Genomic DNA, 23,192 nt, shown 5'->3' with positions numbered 1-23,192 from the left:
TTATTAAATAGATTGTTAGCTATTCATTAAAATTGAATCCTAATGTTTATGGCTGCTCCACTGCATCAAATTGACATAGGCTATTGTAGATTTCTCATCCATTATTTCATACACATTTTATAAACATTCTGATGTATTTCATTTTAAACTTTAATATCTTCACTGTAATTCAAAATGAAGACCAGTGGGAGTGGAAAAAATGTCTGGCAGCACAATATGAGTTGGAGAGGTCAAAGCTAAGTTGAGTTTGGAGAACAGTGTGGCAAAGAACACAATTAAAGACTAGTTTAAAGAGGTAGTTTGTTCGTCAGGTTTAAATTTTATCATGTTTTTTCATGTGTACAGACAGTCATATTCTCATTCTTTTAAACAGCAAATGAGTAGTTTTGTAGAACAAATGCAAAGCAAAGTTTAATAGATTCATCTGTTATACTATTTAATATTACTTTCATTATACAGTAAACTGGCAAATATGTCCTTTATTTGTGCTTTTCTTTGTCCGTCCTCTGAACCTTAACTGATGCTTCATGTAATCCAGTATAGCGCGTGGCCAAACTTGAGTAGCCTGCAGTTCACCCTCCAAGATTAATGCAGATTCCACTTGTGGGAAGTTTTGGTCTTCTACGGGTCCAACATTGGCTTCCAAAGGAGTGGCGATCATGCGCTGTCGGTAAAGACTATCCAAAAAACCCTATGAACATGTGAGCCAACAATACAGTGTTATTTCCTCTGTATATTGTGCAATATTGTTAGCATTTATTTTATTAATATTAAAGGTCAATACTTGACAATATAATGACAACAGAGGATTTGGAACAACTTAGTTTCTAAGTGTGCATTATATTACAATGATATGCACTGACAATAAAGAGTTTATTGTCTTTGTGCAACAGAAACATGGTGTCAACAGAAAGAAAAGAACGAGACTAAATCTGGTTATGACATACATGCAGGTTATTCCAGGGATGGGTAAAACCACCCTTGAACTGTGTTTTTATCTTTTTGGAGAGACTAATTTAATGTCGTTTAACATTCAAAAGTCAAGCTGTAGACAAATTTGTTATGCTTCATTTGAATTATTCCTTTGAATTAATTTTCACTTATCTATAAACTTTTTGCATTTTAGATTACATTAACTTTTCTGTATTTGTTGGAAAAACACACCCACTTAAGAAAAACATGTTAAAATATGTCAGCTTTACATTTAATAAATCATTATGGCTGAAATTTCAGTGATGAAAGTCAGGTGGCAAAGGTCAAATAACTACAAAACACAAAGTTTGCACTTTACCTCTTTGTGGTCTTGAGTGATCTGTCTGGAATTCAGCAGCACAAATAAAGATACAGTCAAGAAGAGCGAGAAAGAAAATCTCGGAAAAGAGGAGGACGACAGCATCTTTGTATTACAGCTGCATTAATCGGTGTTTAGAGAAATTTTGTAATGTAATTTGAATTTTTTCGGTTTTCCAAATGCTCACACCAAATGAAAAGTTTGATGTTTCCTATATTCTTTAACCTTTTATAGGTTGGTTAGTGTGAAACACTGTGACGTTGGGGTTAGTCACCACACTATTGTTTATTTTTCAGCTCACATGGAACAAACCTAAGGAAGCATGCTGGCCTTTAGTGTTACACATGCCATAATCCAGCCAGTGGCTAACCTACACAGCCACCTGGTATCTGGAGTTTTAAAAGGGTTATTCAGCTCGGGTATGAATTGCGTTTTCTTCAACACAGCAGGGGACATGATTAGAGCCACATGAAATGATGAAACTGAAAAGGTTTAAAAAGATTGAGATTATCAAATACAGGAAGTCTTAATGAGGAACTGTTACATCCAAAAGTAGCGAACTGCATATCGCTCTGTGAACACATTAAGAACATGCTGCCATTGTACCAATATGTTTAAATGTATTTGATTAAACCATTTAGCTCCAGTAACTCCCCGAAATTAATGTGCTCATTAATTTAAAACACGAACATGTGAACATGGATAATCTATCAGTTTTAGTCAATGCAGGACAAATTGAACATGTAGAAATGTGACAGGGTCATACAGACGGTTTTGTTTAATTATATAAAGTTGTAATTGTGCTTTAGTGTTTTTCCATCAGATCATTCACTGATGAAAGTAATAAAACCTGAAAGGGGGCAAATTCAGCAGGGTGTCCTAGCTCTAATTAGTTCACAGCTACAGGATCAACGAATTAAAAGAACATGTTCTTAGGTGAGCTGTGCTTTTACAGAAAGTAAGGTATCTCATTATAATTAATAAAACCATCTGTAACTTGTTATGGCTCAGCACATTCTGGCCAGAAAGTGAAAAGTTAATGAACTCCATCTTAAAACTTAAAATAAGATTGTATTCTTCTCCACAATTTCAAAACAAATTATTTTCACTCAAACCACTCTTCATCTCTATCTATTTTTTTAGATTAATATGCTTCATTTTATAATATTCTAAATGATCATTATCTAGCATTGACCTCATCTTTAAAATGTACAAATATAAAAAATAATAGCATATATACTAATAACAAACTCCTTTGGTAACAATCTTCTTCATAGTGGCTTTATTATTAAGAATTATCACATGTCAATAAACCTCTCTTTGATTTTCTCATCTAAACAAACAAATGGCAACACAGTACCATTTCAATGTCATTTAAACTTCCACAAATCATACATTTAATGCAGCTTTCCACCAACTGTGTCTTAGACATCCAAGATTCTCAGTCCTGCTTTAAACGTGAAAATTATACTTGACACTGTACATCTATTATTTAAGTGTAGTCATCTAGGCACGTTCTAAAAAGGAGAGGGAATAATGAAAAAGTGGGGAGGGGGTTACATTTTTTCATTGGTTGTTGTCAACAGTCTATAAAACTGAGACATCCAGTATAGAGCAAATAACAATATACAGTACAAAAGATATTTGAAGCATATTGTAAATAGGAAAACAGCTGTTCTATTTTACAATACAGACTATTGCCAACAAGTCCCAATCAAATCTCAATAGCGTGGAGTCGATCAAATAAAAAAAAAGGAATGTGATTTTAAAGGCCGGTCATTTACTGAAAACTTTTCCTCAGACACAAAATTGATATACATCCTGTGCAGCTAACCTTTGTTTAAAAAGTGGTGTTTGGAGCAGGACAACTTTTATCCCCCATCTGAAGAAGTTAGGGTTCAAGTTGTGGTAGGCCATGTAATTTTAATTGTTAAAACAATTCTTAAAACGTAGCAGTTTTTTAATTTTTTTTTTTTTTGACAGATGGCAGTAACCCTGAATTAAAGGGCGAGGACTAATACAAAATCTCCACAGAGGAAACGCTGACTACTATTGCAGGTGAATGTGGGGTTTGGATAATCAATACAGTACTGAAACAATGTACAGTGTACATAAACAATATGCATTATTTGGAGTAGTGAAACAGTTTGCCTGAAATAACTTTTAAAGGGGACCTACTTTGCTCTCTTTTTTTAATTTATTTGTTTAAGTTTGCGACTCCAATAAAGGAGCATTCTGCTGTTTACACTTCAAAGTTTTAGCTCCTGCCTCTTTAAGGCACCCCTCCTCAGGAGCCCACTGTTTCACTGGCTAACTTCCAGGAGGCCTGCCAAGCAGCTGCACCCAGTGCTCAACAGCAAAGACTGAAGCTGTGAGCAATAGGTGGGCAGAGCCAGGCTTCTTGTTAAAAGGTGTACTTGTTGGAAATGTGCTCATGTTGGTAGTAAAATGTTATTCTGTACTTTGCATTACTCTGCCTGGAGCAGATGACCATATAAAGAAAGTGAGTACTGATGTCACTTGATTGTTACAAATATTTACTGCATTATTTTAAACTTTGGTCACAATGACAAAACACGGAAAAGCATAATAGGTCCACTTTAAGGTTTCTGCTTGTACTGCTCTTTAAAATCAACAGCATGACCTTCACCCAGGTCATCTTATAAAAGTGGAGGAACAAACCATATCTTGTTGGACAGCTGTTGAGCTTGTCCAAATTTTCAGGTGCAAATCAAGCATGACAATGCTGGCTATCTGGGTCATCACTAGCACTAAATATGTGGGAACATAGACTTTCTCCTTCCTGCTCAAAACTAATGTGGAGCAAATTCTCAGACCAGGGAACAAGACAAACGCTCCTGAAGCAGCAGTGTCAAATACAGCTCAACAAGAAGGGAACAAGGAGTGTCAGTTTTGTCCCTTCGATTTCAAGGCCAATGTAAGGCAATGCTCTAAAAACACCTCCAGGGTCCCACAATTTATCATGTTATCATTCTGTTATATATAAAAATGAAAAAAGAAAATCGATTAAATATTTATGAATCTACAGATTTAACAGATTTAAAGAAAAACAAAAGGCTTAAAACAATTTACAAGATTAAAACCTATTATTTCCTCACTGTTACTGATTTACAAGTCCAACTGACCTTTAAATTTTTACTAGAAACCTGAGTCTGTTCAACTTGACAAATTGGATAAAGCTAGAAATGTGTTTTCTTAAACTGTTCGCAGCATTATCAGTAACAATGTCAAAACAGCAGAAAAGTATAACATATATTCAATATTCTATTATAGCGTCATTTACTGTTAAATTTTAGAACAAATCTGATATTTCAAAAAAACTGAAATGTACATTTTAAACAGTGACAAAAGAGAACTGAACAAATTAAAACATAAAATGAGGACAAAACTTTTCCCTCCACTTGTAAATCCATTAGAAAGTGATTCAAAGTTGGGAAAAAGGACTGTCGGATATAAAACAATTATCATTAAGACAACATAGAGCCTTCAAACTGCACTAATCTCACTTAAAACTCACAGAGAGCCTTGAAGATCAATTTTAAGCACGAGAACTTTGGCTACACAGGTTTCATCTAGAGGAGACACACTCTCATTTAAAAATACATTTAGATGGCCCATTCATTTTGTGCAGCACGAGTGATTAGGTCACGTGGCGTGATCAAGTTAGAAATTACAACATGCATCACGAAGGTCTACAGAAAATAGTTCAGGAGTGAATGTGGGTACTGAAGTGGATTGATGCTCAACATTTGATTTTGGTCAAACTAATCGATGCATGTGCTGCATCTGCTTTGACACTTAAAAGAAGACCTCCTTGTGTTAACTGGGTAAAAGATTCTGTTACAATCAACAAACGTGGCAAGTATCCTAAATGTCTCGCTATCCATAAATCTGCAAGTTGTTTTTAAGTGACGTGTGATAACAGCACGTCTGACGATAGAAAGACCCTTTTTAATCTCATTTCAGTTCCGGCCATCAGACATCCACACGATCCCTACCAATGAGCTGAGCGGTGTCGTCGTCAGTGTGGTGCCTGTCTTCTCCCGAGTCATCACTGTCTGAGTCTGTGTCCTCCTCCGGGGAGTAGTAGCCTTCAAAGCCCACGATGGGGGAGTCGCAGTGTGCAGGGGAGGCGAGGCACTGGGCAGTGGTGGTCGTGGTAGTGGCTGCATAGACTCCAGAGGGGGACCCCGGGTTGGAGGGCCGGAGCAGAGGAGTGCGCTCCGAGTCGGGTTCGCCCTCTCTTCCTTCTGCCTCTCCGCGGCCTCCGGTTTCTTCCTCAGACTCAGACTCGGAGTGCTCAAGGTTGTTCCGGGTGACGCGCTGTTTGCACACGGGACACGTCTTCTTGGTCTGGGTGAGCCACGGGTCAACACACTTGCAGTGGTAGGCTGAGAAGCAAGAAGAAGTTTGAGATACTTAAGAAAGACCTCCGAAAGGAAAATGACTGTAATGCATGAATGAATAAAGACATGTTCAAAAGCTAACACAGCTGTGCACACTGTACAAAAATATGATCGTCATCATATCAAATAAAATATTTACCATGTGAACAAGGTAAAACTCGCAGCTTGTCTCCTTCTTCATACTCATCCAGACAGATGGCACACACATCATAGTCATCCCCTGAAATACGTGTGAAAAGTAATCAACTTAAATCTACAAAAAATATGATTTTTTTATTTTTTTTTTTATAAAAAAAAACAATTTCAAGTCACCAGATGAGTAAACCCCAGTTTGGACCAAAGATTCACGACAAGACAAAACTGTTTTAGAGGGTTGCAGGGAAAAGTTGCAGCAGTGTGAACTGGCCCAGCTCACATCGACTCAAGCCGGTTGACAGCGTCCGCCCAAACTCAGCTTGTCAAATCTTAAGTGGGCAGTTTAAGAATGTCAGGGCATGATAGTTAAGTGTTTTTTCTGCTGATGAGAGGAGATACCAATTCCACTAAACAAAACAGGGGAGATCTCCTGTTTCAAGTTAATGGCATAAATTTAAATCCCGAGTATTCTGTTGAAGCACAGATTTCTGAATGGTGCAGATTGGAGAATTATAAGTAGTTGCAAGTTTCAAATCACCTCGTTGCAAAACACGCCGGCACAAACATTTCAGCATGAGCAGTGAAACTTCTCATATGATAGAAAAAACATTACAACTTTCAACTTCAGGTGCAAGGAAAATGCAGTCATTGCAACCGTTTTTTTTCAAAATCATTTTGAAAAACAATACATCACAGTAAAAACAATACACTCTTGTTACCTTTGGTGAACCGGTGAGTCGGAATCCGCTTCAGTTGATCCTTTGACAAACGATTTTTCCTTATTCTTTTTCTGTACTGTACACATCGTATGATCTGAACAATGCAAGAAGGAAACGTTACTCAAGGCAAGACAAGACTGACATTCAACATGCATACCAGTGGCTTTTTTGTTCGTGTTAATGTAAGAATCCACCATTCAAACTCAGAAACAGATCAAGAAAATAGGTTTTTAAGGTCTACAAACTAACTAAATAAATATGTGTATAGTAAATACATATCCCACCTAAGGAGGAAAATTAGCTGGCTATAACTTTGCTGCAATATAATTAGGTCACCATTTTATAATACAAAGGAACAAAGCTTGCCTCGATTACCCATTGTCCAAATAAAGTGGGAGGAAACAATAACAAATTTGCCATTTTAATTCCAAGTTAATCCACTAATAAAGACTAGAGAATGTGTTACATATTGAATAAACATCCAAAGAGACATCATGTTGCAGATATAATACTCACCAAGACGACAAACATCACAACAATAATCATGCCAACAACTCCAGTGAAAGGGATAAGGTAGTATGACAGCGGGAAAGCAAACTCCGGCTTGAGGATGACATAAGCACTGCAGGCCGAGAAAAGAAATAACGCATCAGATAGAAACGTTTGTGTAAATGAATTCTGACTGTTCAAGGTTGGTTTATTCTACTGTAACTTTCAAAATGATTATGTATATTTCATTCCAAAAATGTTCTTTTTTTCTTACCCTTGCTCTGGAATTATGAAATTCTTGAGAATTTGGGAAGCATAGTAGCTGGTGAAAACAGAGGGGATCTCGATCTGCTCTGCAATAGTTTCTGGAGAAGAAGAAAAACACAAAATAATATTTACATTTTGGGGAGCTTAGGAAGATAGCGTTGACGTGTCAGTTTTTAAAAAAAAATTGTGTGTATATATATATATATATATATATATTTTGTAAATAATCACCATTGCTGTAGTTCATATTGAGCAGAGTTTCTGAATACATGTTGTGAACGATTGCAGCATCGTATCCAGCTTGCTGTGCATGCAAAACCTGAAACAAGTTCCTTACATTAGACCAAATGGATTCACTGATGACACAAATTATTAAATATCAAACACGACTGACCTTTAAATCAAAATTGCAATCATATCGTCTGATGAGGGCGACAAATTTGGTGGTGTTGGCATCATAAGACGGTGGCAATGGAGGAGGAGGGTCCATTGGTGTACAGCCATTAAGTGGACGGGACACCACCAAAACTCCCTTTCATACAAAAATAGAGGGGAAAAAAAAAACCATCATTACAGGGATTGATAAGTCCTATGATTTTCTGTATGCACTCTTCCTCCAATACTCACCATTAATCCATCCTTAGGAAGAGGAGATCCAAACAAGGCAGGTAGGTCCTCAAACAACATGGAGGTCATGTTGCTATAGTGCTGCCAAAACAAAAAACAAATACACACTGTATTGAATTTGAGGACTTACATTTATTGATAAAGCTTATTAAAGTCTGAGTTAAAGCTTCAATTTTACTTACAGCATATATATAGGCATCAGTGGGTGAGGGAACCATTACGCCGCAGAAAATCAGCATAAGGAGACTCAGTTGAGTCCCAACACACCCGACACCAAGGTCTGCCATCCTTGGTTGCTTACAGTTGCACTAACCTGTGAAAAACTAAGGTCATGATGAAGAGTGAGCAATTAAGACACAATCAGAAGGAAAACACCACAGCTTGTACTTGCATTTTAATTAGAGCATGGCATTAATATACAAACGTAAACAGTCAATTCAGTTGGTAAACATGTGTAAATATGCACATTGATATGTAAACAAGGAAGAGTTGAAGTGGGTCGTCAGCAGGCATTAACACCAACTATACTGTCACGGAAAAGAAGAGCAAACTGAACACTATATATATATATATATATATATATATTTCTGTTCAAAGATGTTTCTGCTAAACTACGCTGATTTTAAATGCACGTATTAACAGAAAATTGTATTAAAGAACAACTGTATCATGAAGACGAAGTAAAACAAACACAATGACCGACTAGTCAAGAAGTTACTTTAATAATTAGGACATGTTCACACGAGGGCCCATTTTATGACACCGGTTAGCTTTTAACCCGATTTAAAATAACTTGTTTAACAAACATAAAAACACGCTGTCCGTATCTCCAATCAACGCGTGACCTCCTGCTGTTGCAGCTGATCACAGGAAGTCAGTCAATAAATAATCTTGCTATTGTTGAGTTGCCTCTGTCGCAATGCTATAAACCTGTAAACTATGTCGCTCACGTTTCACATCACGTCCTGAACAACAACTTCATTTAACAGCTCCCACCTCCGCGGCACGCGATTCATTAGCTCAATCAGAGTGGTTAACTGCGATAAGCATTTAGCTATAAATAAAAAAATAAAAAAAGGTTTAAATGTGCAAAACAAAACGTGATCTGAAGCCATGAAGGTGGTGCTGCTGCGCCGCCACGTACCTCCTGATGTCCCGATCAGATCTCCACCGTGAAGATTCGACTGAAACTGTTCCAGTTGTCTCAATTGGGTTTCTTAGGAAAAGTTTTTTTTTGTTGTTTTAAGTTTATTATTCCACACAAAAAAAAGGCGTCAAAGACTGGAAGGATTAATTTTACGTTAGCTGGTGGTTGGCTAGTGTTAGCAGATGTTAGATAACAGCTTCGTTAAATTGTCTCCGCGACAGACTACCTTTTTTTTTTTGGACACCGTGTACACAATTATGTAATTATGGAAATAAAAACTAATAATTTCCCGACGTTAAGGAAATACGACCGCCTACATGCTACAATTTTGTTAGCTTGCTGCTGCTGCTGTGTTTGTTTGTTATTGCTTCTTGCGTCCCACTTCCTCTTTGTAGCAAAATGGTGACCGACTCAACGGCATCTGGACCCACAGCGCCTCCAGCGGCCAGAAAGACAAACAGCAATAAACTGAGAACTCTGGAGCCCTCATGTTCACACAAACCCATGCACCCTCTCAGTTTTCCGTAGCTCTTGGGCTCCACCCGGGGTTCAAATTAATTGAAAATGTCCCATGAATGCCCAATTGCACCAAATTGAAAGGTTTTGGTGGAAATCTTAAGGTTTGGTTGCACCCAGAAATTCTAATATTTTATAACGGAGTGAGTAGCCTACATAAAGTGAGTCTGAAGAAGAGAGTTCACGTGCAAAATGATTCTTGGCTGCATTCCAGAGAAACACTAAATGCAGAGTAAATTGCCACATGTACAGAAGACATAGACAAACCAGTTCCAATCAGTCAAGGCTTTTTTCTACAGATCAGCATTCACAGGTCTCTCAGGCATGCCACTCGCAAGAGAGTATCTTCCTTCATGAAATCCTGTGAATACGAGTAAGTATAACCGGTTTACGAAGATTGCAAAGCAGCCAAAGTTACTGACGCATGCACCATCCATCAGAAGGCAACACACTTTCTTAAAATATAGCGAATGCACAAGTTTGTAGTCGTCAGACTATAGCTACTTACAGTGCTGCCCTCAAGTGGCAGGATCTCTGTAGAGTCATCAACAGATTTAACTGTTGTCAATTAATTCCAATGAATCGTGTCTGATTGCCTTAATGAAACAACAATCAACTACAAATGAATAAACAAAAAGTACAATGACACTGGATGATCACCAGAGGAAAAGATTGTTCAGTGATACGACTAGAGTTGCAGATGCAAATATAAGTATACAAACTGATGCATACACAAATGTACAGATGCAAATTGTCAGCGCATTATGCTTTATGACCTTGGTGAGATAATTTACTTAATAAAAGTGGTTCCAGGTTAGTCAGCAGAGAACCAAACCATTCCTCTCTAGGAAATTGTTGCTGTTGAAAGAGTCAAGAAGAAGCTACAGCTGGATCCTTCAGAGTCTTCAGATTAAAAATCAACAATTGTCTGATGCATTTGTCTATGTTGCAGTTTTAAACAATTGCCAGCATGTTGTCTTGTGAGATGATGAAGAGATGAACAAAGACGTTTCTGAGTAAAGTGAATAGAAGTTTAGGGTGCGGACAGAATGTTCTTTGCAGTGATGTGACCACACGCTGATCTCTCTTGTACTCTTGAGTCATGGAGCCTGTAAAGTAAATTCTGCCAATGTCAAGACTGAAATCTCACTGCAGGGCATATGTGATGTCTGCTGTTGTGGTTCTATTGTTTTATTAGGTGACTGATGACTCCATGTCCTTTCCTCTTTATAATTTTCTGCTCACTCTTTCTGAGAGATTAGTCCTGAGTTAGTTTTGGAGTTCATTTGCATGGATCCTCAGATGTTTTATAAAGTGACAAAAATGTGTTTCAGAGATAATTAACCAATTACAAAAGGCTAAAATGTGTCCATGGCGATAACAATTGTTATTATGTGCCATATTGCAAGACTATTCAGGGCAGATCAAACAGGTTTGCTCGGCTTTGAGCTTTAATCGTTAGTGGAGCTGATAATGTAAAGCTTACCTTCGCAGTGAATCTGAGAAAGGCCATCAAAATGGTTTAATCATCGGAGGCATGCATAAATATACTATCATACTAAGTCTGGAAACAGTAATTCCAAAACAAAGCTGAGTCACAACCTCTCCACGTGGTTTCACTACCTGCTGCCTGCCCAAACTCACAGACAGAAAATGAACAAATGATTGTTTTTGAACACTCCCAACATCAAGATTATAACCAAACACCTTGTGTAATGTGTACTTTGTCTGCATCCACCACTCGCTGAGTCCAAAGGTAAATGTGATAAGGAAAACTACTTCACAGTAGCAGGCTGATTACCTTTGCAAGTTTTAATTAAATCATCAGAGAGTCAGTCCATTGTGACAATTGGCTCCCAAAGCTGACTTCTGTGTCTGTACGGACGTTGACCCACAGGTGATTAAAGACAGATAGGAACAGCAGTTGCATCATCACCTGATCATGTTTCTAAATGTTGTAAGAATAAACGTGTAAATACAATGAATAGAAATGTAGAAAGTTTTATGTTTGATGTTGTAAAATGAATAATTTGCAGGCAAAATGTGGTAACCTGAAAATCCCTATGACGTTGTCTGTTCTACATTATATCGTGTGTTCTATGAATATGCATTTATGTTAATGACTTATGTTAAAGGAAAAAAACAAAACTCCAATATAAATGTTATGTCAGTTTATAAAAAGACTCATTTATTTGTCTTCCTATCTGCAGATTATGTTTCAATCTTTTTGTCATCTTCAGCTGCAGCCACATGGCTCAACATTAATAGGCTTACACAGATGTTTCACGCTGCTTTCATCAAGAGCACTCTCTAAAGCAGTTGCAAATTAAATTATAATAATATGTGGGGGGAGGGGAGAGACACTGATTTATCGAGACTACATGGAGAAGTTGTACTGTTGTTTTTGTTTTTAAGTCTGACCTAGAGCTTTGTGTATTGTAGGCATATGGTACATTATAATCCCTACTGTCTGAATATTTGGTATAAAACTAAATCAGTCGATGATCATCTAATTTTGAAGGACAAATTAAGTCAATTGTCTGCCACGAGCACGTGAGCACAAACAGAGGGAGCTGTTGACAAAAGGGCACATCTAAAAGTAAAAGACCAATAGTTTACACAATTAAAACAAAATAATGTATTTGCAAGTTATCAGTTGTTTCAGAAATTAAATTTTTTTGCTCAAATAAATTATCATCTCAAACTCTTATTTTTGTTTTTGATATTAAAGAAATCCAGTTTGAATATGTTGACATAAATCAAAATTCTTATAAAATTAACATTGCCTGTCATGCATGCAGCCTTTGAAAAATGTTCCATTACACATCCTCGAGTGCTGCGGCATTCTGTTCCTCTTCAAATACAAACATGAAGCTTGCTGAATTAGAGCAACAATATAAGTGGCAGTATTTTTATTTTTTAAGTGGATCCTAAATAAGGACAAGAATGAAAAGGATTCATCTCTTGGATGTTTTCAGAATTTTCAACTGTGATCAATAAAGTAAACAGTTCTCTATCGATAGTCAAGTTTTTAGTCCACACAGCACCCTTTAAATTTCCATTTTTCAGGAAACCTAAGATTATAACACATTTTTCCAACAATGTGTTTAATAGATGTTTGTTTTGTTTCCATAGATAAGAAGCAAAAATTTGTGAAAACAAAATGTATGGACTCGAGTCAGAGTAGAGACGTGCAGATGAATGCCCAACAAAACACATGAAAGACTAAAGAGATGTCAGCCACGAATTGTAGAAAGATCTATAGTGTCAGATTTAAATCTAGTCACATACTGACATGTATTTTTGAAGTTACATGAAAAAATACAAACAAGAAAAGACATTTTAAGTAACATTTTACTTCAGTTGTGCCATTTGAGCTGCATTGAATATAACAAGCAATTAATTTAAAATCACAAAGTCCACCAGTGTTAGATTCTCCACAACAGTGTTTTCTGTTTGTCTCATCTTCTGTTATGCTTTGCAAGTTTTCAAGCAGGACCGCAGTGCATTCCTCATAGGAAATGTGACACGCAGCACCTGGAAATAAAAAAGACACAATGTATAATATTTCATTCACAACTATAAATACACAAAGTATATGAGCCTTGAAACTTACAAGAAGCCTTTTCCACAGCCCAGAGGTCCAAAGAACATTTCAGTTGGGAGGCAAACCTTCCTACACACTCCACTTAGACTGGGACAAGACCAGGGAAAGGATGCAGCCTCATTTTCAACAACTGCAATCACAGAAGGACGACATTTGCTAAGTTTTAGGTAAAATAATTTGTAAAAGTATGTAAACTCTAGAGATGTAAAAGCGTGCAGATAAAAGTTGTAAAACCATGCAGAGGAATCACATTAAGACTTACCGTTAAGCAGCAAGACAACCAGGAGCGCCAAAATAACCACACGATGACGGAACATTGTTGCATCTGGTAATGTTGCTCCAAATTGAGGATCAGGCCCCGGTCTGTTTGTATTTTGGTCCGAAGGGAGGAGTGAAGATAATTTGAAGCAGCATAGTAGTCACTCGTTTTTTTTTTTTTAATTATAGAATTATAAGCATCCTAAAGAGAACATGCTTTTCTTAATCACATTTCAGAACACTGCATCACTGTTCCCAACTCGTGACCAAATGTTGTCATGAGACATTCCTTAGAAAGTGCCTTTTTTATTTGAATTTAAAACACATGCACATTCTTAACCCTCATTGAATTCAGAGAACATAAACACCCTCTGCTGAGTTAAATGTCCAACAAGGCCTTTTCTCACAAACTGCCACGTTATTGCAGAAGGAGCAATTTGTAAACAGCATAATTAAAAGCATTAAAATTACAGGATTTTTGCTTGAACAGCATATGAATATCTCCCAAAGAGAATCAATGCCATACTTTATCCATTAGGTTGAAATTATTGATTTGAATTGTTAATTTAGAAAGCTCATTTAAAAAGTAAATTGTTTTAGTTTAATCAGGAGTCTGTTAAATCACAGAAACAGTATTTCTCACTATTACATCACATGACTGCATATCATGGAGTGGGCTGGCCAATAGTTAAGTGTTCTGTAATGTTTTCATTGTTTTGAGAATATTTTTTCATTCATCTTCGTAATCAGAAATTACAACCACTTTTGTGGTTGCGGCCCAAGAAGCAGGGATCAGGGATCAGGGCATCTGTCAGGTTCATACAAAGCAAAATGCAGCTGACAGGCCTGACAAATGAGAGATGACAAAGTTGTGGTGTGTGGGCAGGATTCTTTCTTCAAGGGGAAAATCTTTGTATTTTCTGCTCCTCTGGTTTGAAAGATGGGCTTGATTGCCCTAACAGTACTGGAAAATCTGGGCCAGTGTCACTATCACATGGTTGACCTTTTTTGAATGGTTGTCAGATGTCAAGAAGTGTCTTCTCAAATATGAGGAAAATATGGTGAAAGAATTTTACCAACACACAGCACAAGCAAAAAAAACATCACTGGAGAAGAGCCAAATGTGTTGTTCAGGTAAGACACCTTCTTACACTTTGATATCTGTGGCACTGCATTAGTTCTCAGTTTCCTCAATGAAACTACTACTTTGGAAAGACAGTTTAGGTTATGTCAAGCGACTCCTTCAGAGGCTCTTTCTAGCCTCAGTCACCTTAAAAGAAACCCTGTAAACACACTGGTCAAATGGTTTATTCCTGCTACAGACAGGTTGTGCACATGCTACCCAGTATTACATCAAATTGTGTAACATCCCCGTCAGTCAACCACAGCACACTGTGTCAGTGTCACATTTTGCCTTGAGTAGGTGTGAAAAATCAGGTGGTTAGGGCTACGTACAAAAACTACTTGTTTAGGAAATCCATGCAATGTTTTTCACTGACTTTAGCCCCAGTGTCCTGGGTGAAAGGGTTGGTTCCATCTAATTATCCCAACCTAACATCCTACATGGACTTGAGCAGTTTTGTACTTCATTAAATAACCTCTGTCACATGACGTCCTTCTTTAACCCGGGACATAAGTGTGTGTACTTTTGACCCTGAGATGAGGCATAAGGTGACCCTTGGTAGTTGTCCTCTAGTGGACTGACAGGTGTATTATACACTTTAGTGTGATACTGGGCTGGCAACTTGAGGACTGTAGACTTTGAGAGAACATCACACCCTAACACAAACAACCACCTAAACATTGAGGATTAGAAGTGGTTAAGTGAATTTTTCAGATAATAAGACTAAATCCAGAGGTATGCAATGGCTGATCTTAATTTAATATATCACACAGAAAATCTACCACTTATTTACTGTGGCTGTGCCTTGTCAAGCTTTTCTCTCCCTTCCAGAGCACCCTTGATTTATGTTAACTTTACCCTCTGTGCTATCTGCCTCATTCTCACCATTGACCCCTCCAATGAGCTCACAAAGGATTTGATACTTCTCATTTTCAAATGAATTAAATTTCTGCTCTAAGTATGACTGGAAAAGAATAAATCAGTTTGATAAGATATATAGAAGGCCTGAACAAATCAGGCATTATTTTGAAGGTCTTTTTTTGTGGCCTTCGGACACAGTTTCATAAGGGTTGCATCAGTGTTTTCCGAAGGGAGGTCATTACTGTTTTTGCGTTTCTATTCTCCAAGTGCTGGCCAAAGAGGTCTCAGTTGTGACAAAACAATTATGTCTAATTGCTTTCTAAAGGAATTGCAACACCAAGTGGACTAATGACCTTCTAAGTTGCATTTATGAGAGGACATCTGTGATTTAATGTTTGAACATAATCGGTTGTTGCTGGTAACAACATACTGTACCCTGACAGACCCATTTTTAAATTAGCAGTAGATTATTTACTGATTTATCTGATTGATAGATCTCACCAAAAAGTTTAAAATTGTAACTTTCACAAGAAATAGGAGTCAAACTGCAGTAAAGTTAGAATGACCATTTTAAGAAGCTTTTTCAACAAACTTTTCTAAAACCGAGCACACAATTGTATTGGTCAGGCCTTATATAAAAGCTGAATGGACTGACAGAGCAGATATGACTACTGGTGGAGCTTCTCGCAATCTGAATTCTGAAGGTCATCAATAAATAAAGTCAGGTTTGTCAGGCTAGATTATTGTAATTCCTTGTTGTTATGATGTCCAAATTACTAATTAAAAACCCTGCAGCTGATCCAAAATGCTGCAGCAAGAGTACTGATGGGATTTAGCAAGAGAGATCACATTTCTCCAGTTTTAGCTTCTCTTCACTGGCTTCCTGTTAAATCAAGAATATAATTTAAAATTCTCTTGATGACTTACAAAGACCTACATGACCAGGCTCCATCATATCTCAGAGATCTTACAGAACCATATAATCCTAGCAGAGCACTTTGCTCTCAGTACGCTGGTCTACTTGTGGTTCCTAGAGTTTCCAGAAGTAGAACGGGAGGCAGAGCCTTCAGTTTTCAGGCTCCTCCCCTGTGGAACCAACCAGCTCCCAGTTTGTGTTCGAGGGGCAGAAACCCTCTCTGGCTTTAAGATTAGACTCAAAACGTTCCTTTTTGATAAAGCCTATAGTTAGGGCTGGGTCGGTTAGACCTGAACCAACCCTTAGTTATGCTGTTATAGGCTGAGGCTACTGGGGGACCTCATTACATGCTGATCTTCTTTTCTTTCCTCCTACTCTTTAACTGACTCATACCTCACCATCTTTTTCTCTCCTATAGTTTTTTCTTATTGTCTGTTGTCTCCATTCAGTTCCCTTGCTTGCATAGTTTCTCTTCTTTCTTTTGCAGATGTCTCATCATGGAGCTGCGTGTCTCTGCCCTGCGCTGGTCATCTCCACCAACAGTTCTTCTATTGTATCTCTATGCTGTCCTTTTCTCTCTCTGCTCTCCTCTCACCCCAACCGGTCGAGGCAGATGGCCGCCCACCCCTGAGCCTGGTTCTGTCGGAGGTTTCTTCCTGTTAAGAGCGATTGAATTGAATTGAACATCACCCATGGAGCATTTAACAGCTGTGCAAGTTTTAACTCAGGGGTCTCCAGGGGTTTAATATGTGTGTTTTGTGTATCAATTGGTTATTGTTCACATAAAATAAGCATATTAAGCTGGTTTGGTGGAGCTCAGCTATGTGAATAAATGTTACTAAACATGAGTAACTCTCCGACACTTTTATTTTGTCAAAGTAGCGCTCAGAGGAAAAAAGGTTGGAGACTCCTGATTAACTAAGCTTTTGTTATATCCCTGAGAAGTTCTAATGCTTTCTGACTTCTGTCTCAGACAGTGACTGGGGACAGATGGGACATTGATTGTGTTTTATGCCTCCTTTAACTCATTTTGTTAAATACACAACCTTCTCACTTATGTGTGGCGGCTGCAACGACCTTCTTTGGGAATGAGCATTGAACATTGGCAGCTTGTTTCTAATAGCATCAGAAAATGATTGCAGGCCCCAAGTAATGTCCGGCTTTAGCACAAAGACACAGACACAGGCTAGGTGGACGTTTGAATACCTGGCAAACTTCTGATGATAGCTTCAATCCTCAAACTGTTTAATTTAATTCCAGGTTGCAAAAGATTCATTGTAAATATTTGGACAAGTATGATTTCTGATTTTCAGAAAGCTACATGATTTCAAGTCAAATCTCAGAACTGAATGTGAGACATTTGTTATATAAAGCGCAAAGTAAACTTTGGCTCTGTGTGAAGAACAAACAGGTGAAAAGTACAATCTGAACTGCAGCTATAAATGTATATATGATATCCGTTATGTATACTGATGTGTAAGAACTCCTCTAAATCAATATCAGCACAGGAGGAAAGGACAATCGCAAAGGAGTTTGGGAGAAAGATGCTTTGGTAACCATGAAAACAAGAGGACCTGAGCAAAGTTAAAAGGCTGCTCAAGCTAGGTGGCACTCTGCCGTGAGGAGAGGACGACAATCAGGTAATGCAGACTCAGCGAGAGTTTGCAAATGTCTGTTTCTGTACTCTGAACATGTAAGTGTGACAGATATGTCAGTAATATTGTCTGATTACACCATACATTTTGGTGTAAATTCTAGGTTGTATTTAGAAACATGAAATTATCAATACTATTGTATGTTCAAGGGCACATAATTGACCTCTTTAAATCTCCAATGTCTATGTCTGTAATCCTGTTCTTTTCTGGCGATATTCCACAAGTATGTTGTTTATCTTTAGAAAAGCAAAACTGTTTTAAAAATCCCTTATTTTTTTTTTACTTTCAGAATTAAACCTCAACATGGACAACACAACAGTGGTAACATTCAAAATGACTGCATATGAGGTGATGGAAAACTACAAACATGGTATGTTTAGTGTCTTCCTCCTGCTATATGTCATTACTATCACTTTAAATTCACTTCTCATCTCTGTTATTCACCAAAACAAGGAGCTGCATTCACCCATGAATGTGTTCACATGTATGTTATCCCTCAATGAAATATACGGCAGCACTGCTTTGTTACCTGCAATAATGGCTGTGCTCATATCCGAGACACACCAAGTGAGTGTGGAGTGGTGTAAGGCTCAAGTCTATTTCCTGCACACATATGCAAGTGCGGAGTTTTGTGTTTTAGCTCTTATGGGATATGATAGATATATTGCCATCTGTTCCCCACTTCATTACCACAGCATCATGTCCAATTCAAAAGTGTGCAAGCTTATTGCATTGGTAGGTCTGTACCCCATGATTGTATTTGCATCTTTTTACTCACTAACCTTACAGCTGCGTTTCTGTGGAAAAGTCATGCCAAAGTTGTACTGTGTGAACATGGAGCTGGTCAAAAACTCCTGTTCAAAGCTCCAATACATAAGTATTGTGGGACTTGTACTTGTTTTTATTTTGATTGTCCCTCAGTTTGTGATTATTATTTTTTCTTATGTTCAAATTGCAAGAGTATGTAGGAAACTACCAAAGGAATCTCAGAGCAATGCTCTAAAAACATGTATCCCACATTTATTATCTTTGCTGAACTACACTTTCGGTTCCTTTTTTGAAATTATCCAAACTAGATTTAAAATGAGTCATGTGGCCATTGAGACACAGATCCTTCTGTCTTTATACTTTGTCGTTATTCCACCAATCGCCAACCCAGTGCTGTACGGACTCGGTACTCAAATAGTACGAGTTTATATACTGAAGCTGTTTATCAAATACAAGATTCTTCTGACGAAGTTACCAAAGTTAAAGACTGCAGCTTAGGTACTATTAGGCATAACAGTAGCAATAAATTTGACAGATTCAGACACTATAATGAGGATGAAAGCCTCTCTTTCTTCTCAGATAATTTAGGACAGTATTTCATTCATTATATCATAATGCTCTTTAAGACGCCGTTACTCTCGCAAGGCTTTTTCCTCTAATCTTTATATTTAACGGCACAGACAATAATAATTATAGATCCTGTAGTGCAAAGCTATAATTAGAACTTTTCACTAAAGCATCTAAAAATGATGTGCTATTGTTGAATTTAATGATCTGAAGTGACTTTATGTGACCTCATATTTATGGAACCAAAAACATCTCTGTTCCAGAAAATACATATGGAAGATATGTGATAGTTACATTTCCTCCTTATCAATAAGACAAAGTGAATATGGATTTTAATAGCTGAATACTGATTTTGGTTTAAATGTATCTGTGTTTGCATATGAAATGCAGCATGCCTGTGTTGTGAAAACTTTCTTCTGATAATCTGGTGGCCTTCAATTAAAGAATCATAATGACAAAAAAACAAATTTTTAGGAGACACATGATGTAAATGGTTAAAGGTACTGGCAAAATATTACAGTAGTTGTATTCATTGTCAGCAAGACCCCCATTAGTTTTTCTACATCCCCTCTTAAGTCTTTGTGTGCCCTGCATTTCCCCTCATATAAACACCACAGTGAGGTGGTTTTTAAACCTTTAACAGACACAGACTGTTAAAGATTCATATTAGGTGAGGACTCCCAGATATATATATATATTATAAAATGTTGGAATCACTAGTTTAGCGCTTTTCGTATCCCAGATTTAAGTCGTTTCATTGTTTTTTGCACCATATTTGTTGCATTTGTTCACTAGCTGTAATTGTGCTCTGTAATATGGTCACAAACATCATTCAGAGCCGAGTGGAGTGGCATCTGAACTTCAACACACATGTACATTCAGATAAAGAGTTGAAAGAGTGAGGGAAAAGGGAGAAAAGAGAAAACTCACACTATCATACTATTAATAGAGCGTTGCAATAACTATTCATGCAGATTCATTAAATCAACTCGATAACACCAATGTTACATTAAGATGATATACAAGTACTGTACTTAAAGCATTGGAGTGGATTCAAGGAGATTAAAGATTTATTTTACTCTGGAATAATCCCATTCGAGTATAGTGAGGGAAGCCAAAATACTTGAAAGAAGTATTTTTGCAGGCAAAAGTACAGATAATTTAGCCCTATGGTTGCTTTTTGTTGTTTAAAAAGTCAAGTTAGACCTGAGCATGTAGAGAAGTACTGACAGATGGAGATGAAACTGAATGTTGACTGTAAATGAGGGTATCAGATGGATTAGGATGACTTTAGGTTTTCAATCAAAGACTAAAAAAGGATTATTAACAAGTGCGAGAGACACACTTGAAATGACACAACTGGCAGAGAGGTTAAAACTTGAATAGAGAGTTCACAGAATTTGAAAATTGATCCTCTGTTAGTTTGTATACACAGGCCATGAATTTGTTTAACAACCCTGCGACATAGTTTATATTCACAGTGCGTGCTCTGGGACTCTGCTGTGAACAGATGCTTCAAAAATGGAAAATACAGCAGTCATTCTGGATGATGTGTGCTAATCTGCCTCTTAATCTGCTCATTTTAATTAGAATTGAATTTTTTTTAAGAATAGTGTCAATTGTAAAACATAAGATACACATTTTTTTTTAAGTAATGAGAAAAACTCATTTGAACATGTTAAAGTAACGTTCTTGGAGGCACTTGACTTTATAATAAAATAAAAATACAGTGGTGTAAGCAAGCCTAAATCTATCATACCAACTTCTTAACTGCTAAATTAGATATCAGACAATGGGTAGAGGAACTTCACATATCCCTGTATACATGGAAGTATACTAAATATATTTAGGATGAGTATATTTCAGTGATGTTTTTTTTAACCAGATCGTTCTCACTCTACAAGTGTTATCACATATGAAACCTGTGAGTTCATTGGTGTGTAACTAAGACCACATGACGTTTACGCCAGAGGAAATGTAAAGCTGATGTATAAAAGCTGCTGAGCACAGTTTAAAGCAGGTGTGTATGTGTATGGGGGGGAGGGCTGCACATAAAGGGAAAACATATTTCATGTCAGCACTGTGAATTAATTTGTGTTAGTATGAAAAATTTCTCTAAAGTGACATCTCTTTATCTGTCTGAATACTATGGAATGGAAGGCTTAAGGTCAGTCTACTTCAGCATTTTCCTCATTTTGTACATAACCATCATTGCTGAGAATGTCGTATTGATTGGAGTGATTTATCGTGAGAAAACCCTGCGTGGGCCCATGTATCTGCTGCTGTGTAATTTGGCTGTGAATGGGTTGTATGGAAGCACCGCCTTGCTGCCTGCAGTACTGGTCAATGTGCTGTCCCACATATATGAGATCTCTCTGTCCTTCTGTCAGACTCAGGTCTATGCTATACACACATATGCCATGACTGAATTCACTATTCTAGCAGTGATGAGTTATGACAGGTATGTTGCCATTTGTTACCCGCTCTCTTATCATGTAATCATGTCACAGAAAGTTGGTAAACTCATTGTTTTCATGTGGCTTTATCCCTTGCTGGCATTTCTAATTGTCTTCATGCTCACTGTTCAGCTGCCGTATTGTGAGAGAACCATAGAAAAGGTGTACTGTTTGAACTACTTACTGGTAAGACTTGCATGTACAAATACATTTATTGTTAACATGGTCGGCCTACTATCTGTAGTTCTATATACAATTCCACAGGTCATCATGATCTTTTATTCATATGCACACATCCTGAAAATATGTGTACTGTCATTCAGTAAATCTAAATTCAAAGCCCTGCGAACTTGCACCCCCCACCTGCTGGCAATCATCAACTACTCTTTTGGGTGTTTTTTTGAAATAGGACAAGGCCGATTTGACAGCAGTCACCTGTCTTACCATACCAGGCTGTTTTTGTCGATGTACTTTCTGATATTTCCACCCCTCCTTAATCCAGTCATCTACGGTTTGAGTATTAAACTCATCAGGGTTCAACTCTTCAGGCTTTTCAGCAGAAAAAGCAGGCAAGTACAAACGATGTAGCCAAGAGGCGTGATGTTAGTGTGCATTCAAAGTGTGTCCTGCATGTTGCTGTGAAGTCTGATGCCTCTGCTAACACATGACATGCACAATCTCCTCTCTCCCCACATTGTTTAATCACATTTGCTCTCTCATTTACTTAAATGAGAGGAGACTAGCCAGTGCTGAGGAAAACATTTAGAGTGCTGAATTCGTGTCATGCCATGTTAAATTCTTGCCGAGTTTCAGTCAGGTTAGTTGTTCCTCCCTGAGTCCTGGATCATAAGGCAAGAATGATATAAAGAAATATTTTTTTAATGTTCATTTGGTTTGCTGAGGTAAATAAGCCACTGAGACTTTGACACACAACTTTAAACATGATTTGTAAAACTGATCTGTAATTTTGTTGAATAGAAAAACTGTAAAAGTGAACAAGGAAATGTTTATGTCCTGCATGCACTGCAAACTCCAGTATAACCACTCCTTATTTGAATATTTGCACTTATGTTTTTGGTCAAAATTAATGGAAACATTTGGGAAATAAAAGAAAATCATTTAAATAATTGAAATCTAACATTTTATGCCTTCTACTTACAGTTTAAACCACAAATGAAACATTTAGTAAAGTGCTTTGAACTTATATATAGCCTCCTTTTTTTTTTCTTACTTTGGGTGCCACAATGAACTTGAATTAATTTTCTCAAAGGTCTGTTTTTTTTTCTCCTTTCCTGCTGTGACTGAAAGCTTGTATATGTCATTTTAAGAGCGTGCAGATAATAGTCTGCAGAAGTTCTAATAA

At 37.3% G+C, this 23,192-nt stretch overlaps 3 protein-coding genes across 3 annotated transcripts; 2 read left to right on the top strand and 1 right to left on the bottom strand.

Moving 5' to 3' along the window:
- Positions 1-3,487: 3,487 nt before the first annotated feature.
- rnf167 (ring finger protein 167) lies at positions 3,488-9,482 on the bottom strand. The gene is made up of 10 exons (XM_069716402.1): positions 9,100-9,482; positions 8,138-8,278; positions 7,956-8,036; positions 7,723-7,860; positions 7,560-7,647; positions 7,336-7,426; positions 7,089-7,194; positions 6,573-6,666; positions 5,858-5,938; positions 3,488-5,703 (listed from the first exon to the last, which is right to left on the bottom strand). Exons 2-10 carry the CDS (start codon positions 8,240-8,242, stop codon positions 5,288-5,290), a joined length of 1,200 nt encoding a protein of 399 aa, XP_069572503.1. The 5' UTR covers positions 8,243-8,278; positions 9,100-9,482; the 3' UTR covers positions 3,488-5,287.
- Positions 9,483-18,341: 8,859 nt separating this feature from the next.
- Positions 18,342-19,304, top strand: LOC138631484 (olfactory receptor 52D1-like). The gene has a single exon (XM_069716458.1). The coding sequence runs from the start codon at positions 18,342-18,344 to the stop codon at positions 19,302-19,304; it is 963 nt and encodes a 320-aa protein (XP_069572559.1).
- A 2,171-nt stretch (positions 19,305-21,475) lies between these two features.
- On the top strand, positions 21,476-22,417 carry LOC138631483 (olfactory receptor 52Z1P-like). The gene has a single exon (XM_069716457.1). It carries the CDS (start codon positions 21,476-21,478, stop codon positions 22,415-22,417), a length of 942 nt encoding a protein of 313 aa, XP_069572558.1.
- The last annotated feature ends 775 nt before the right edge of the window (positions 22,418-23,192 follow it).

Source organism: Brachyistius frenatus, unplaced genomic scaffold (assembly GCF_029030835.1).
Source record: "Brachyistius frenatus isolate BFR_SWC_R1_liver_20210118 unplaced genomic scaffold, ASM2903083v1 Contig_157, whole genome shotgun sequence".
Classification (NCBI taxonomy): domain Eukaryota; kingdom Metazoa; phylum Chordata; class Actinopteri; family Embiotocidae; genus Brachyistius; species Brachyistius frenatus.
This window is presented reverse-complemented; position numbering and strand designations above follow the sequence as displayed.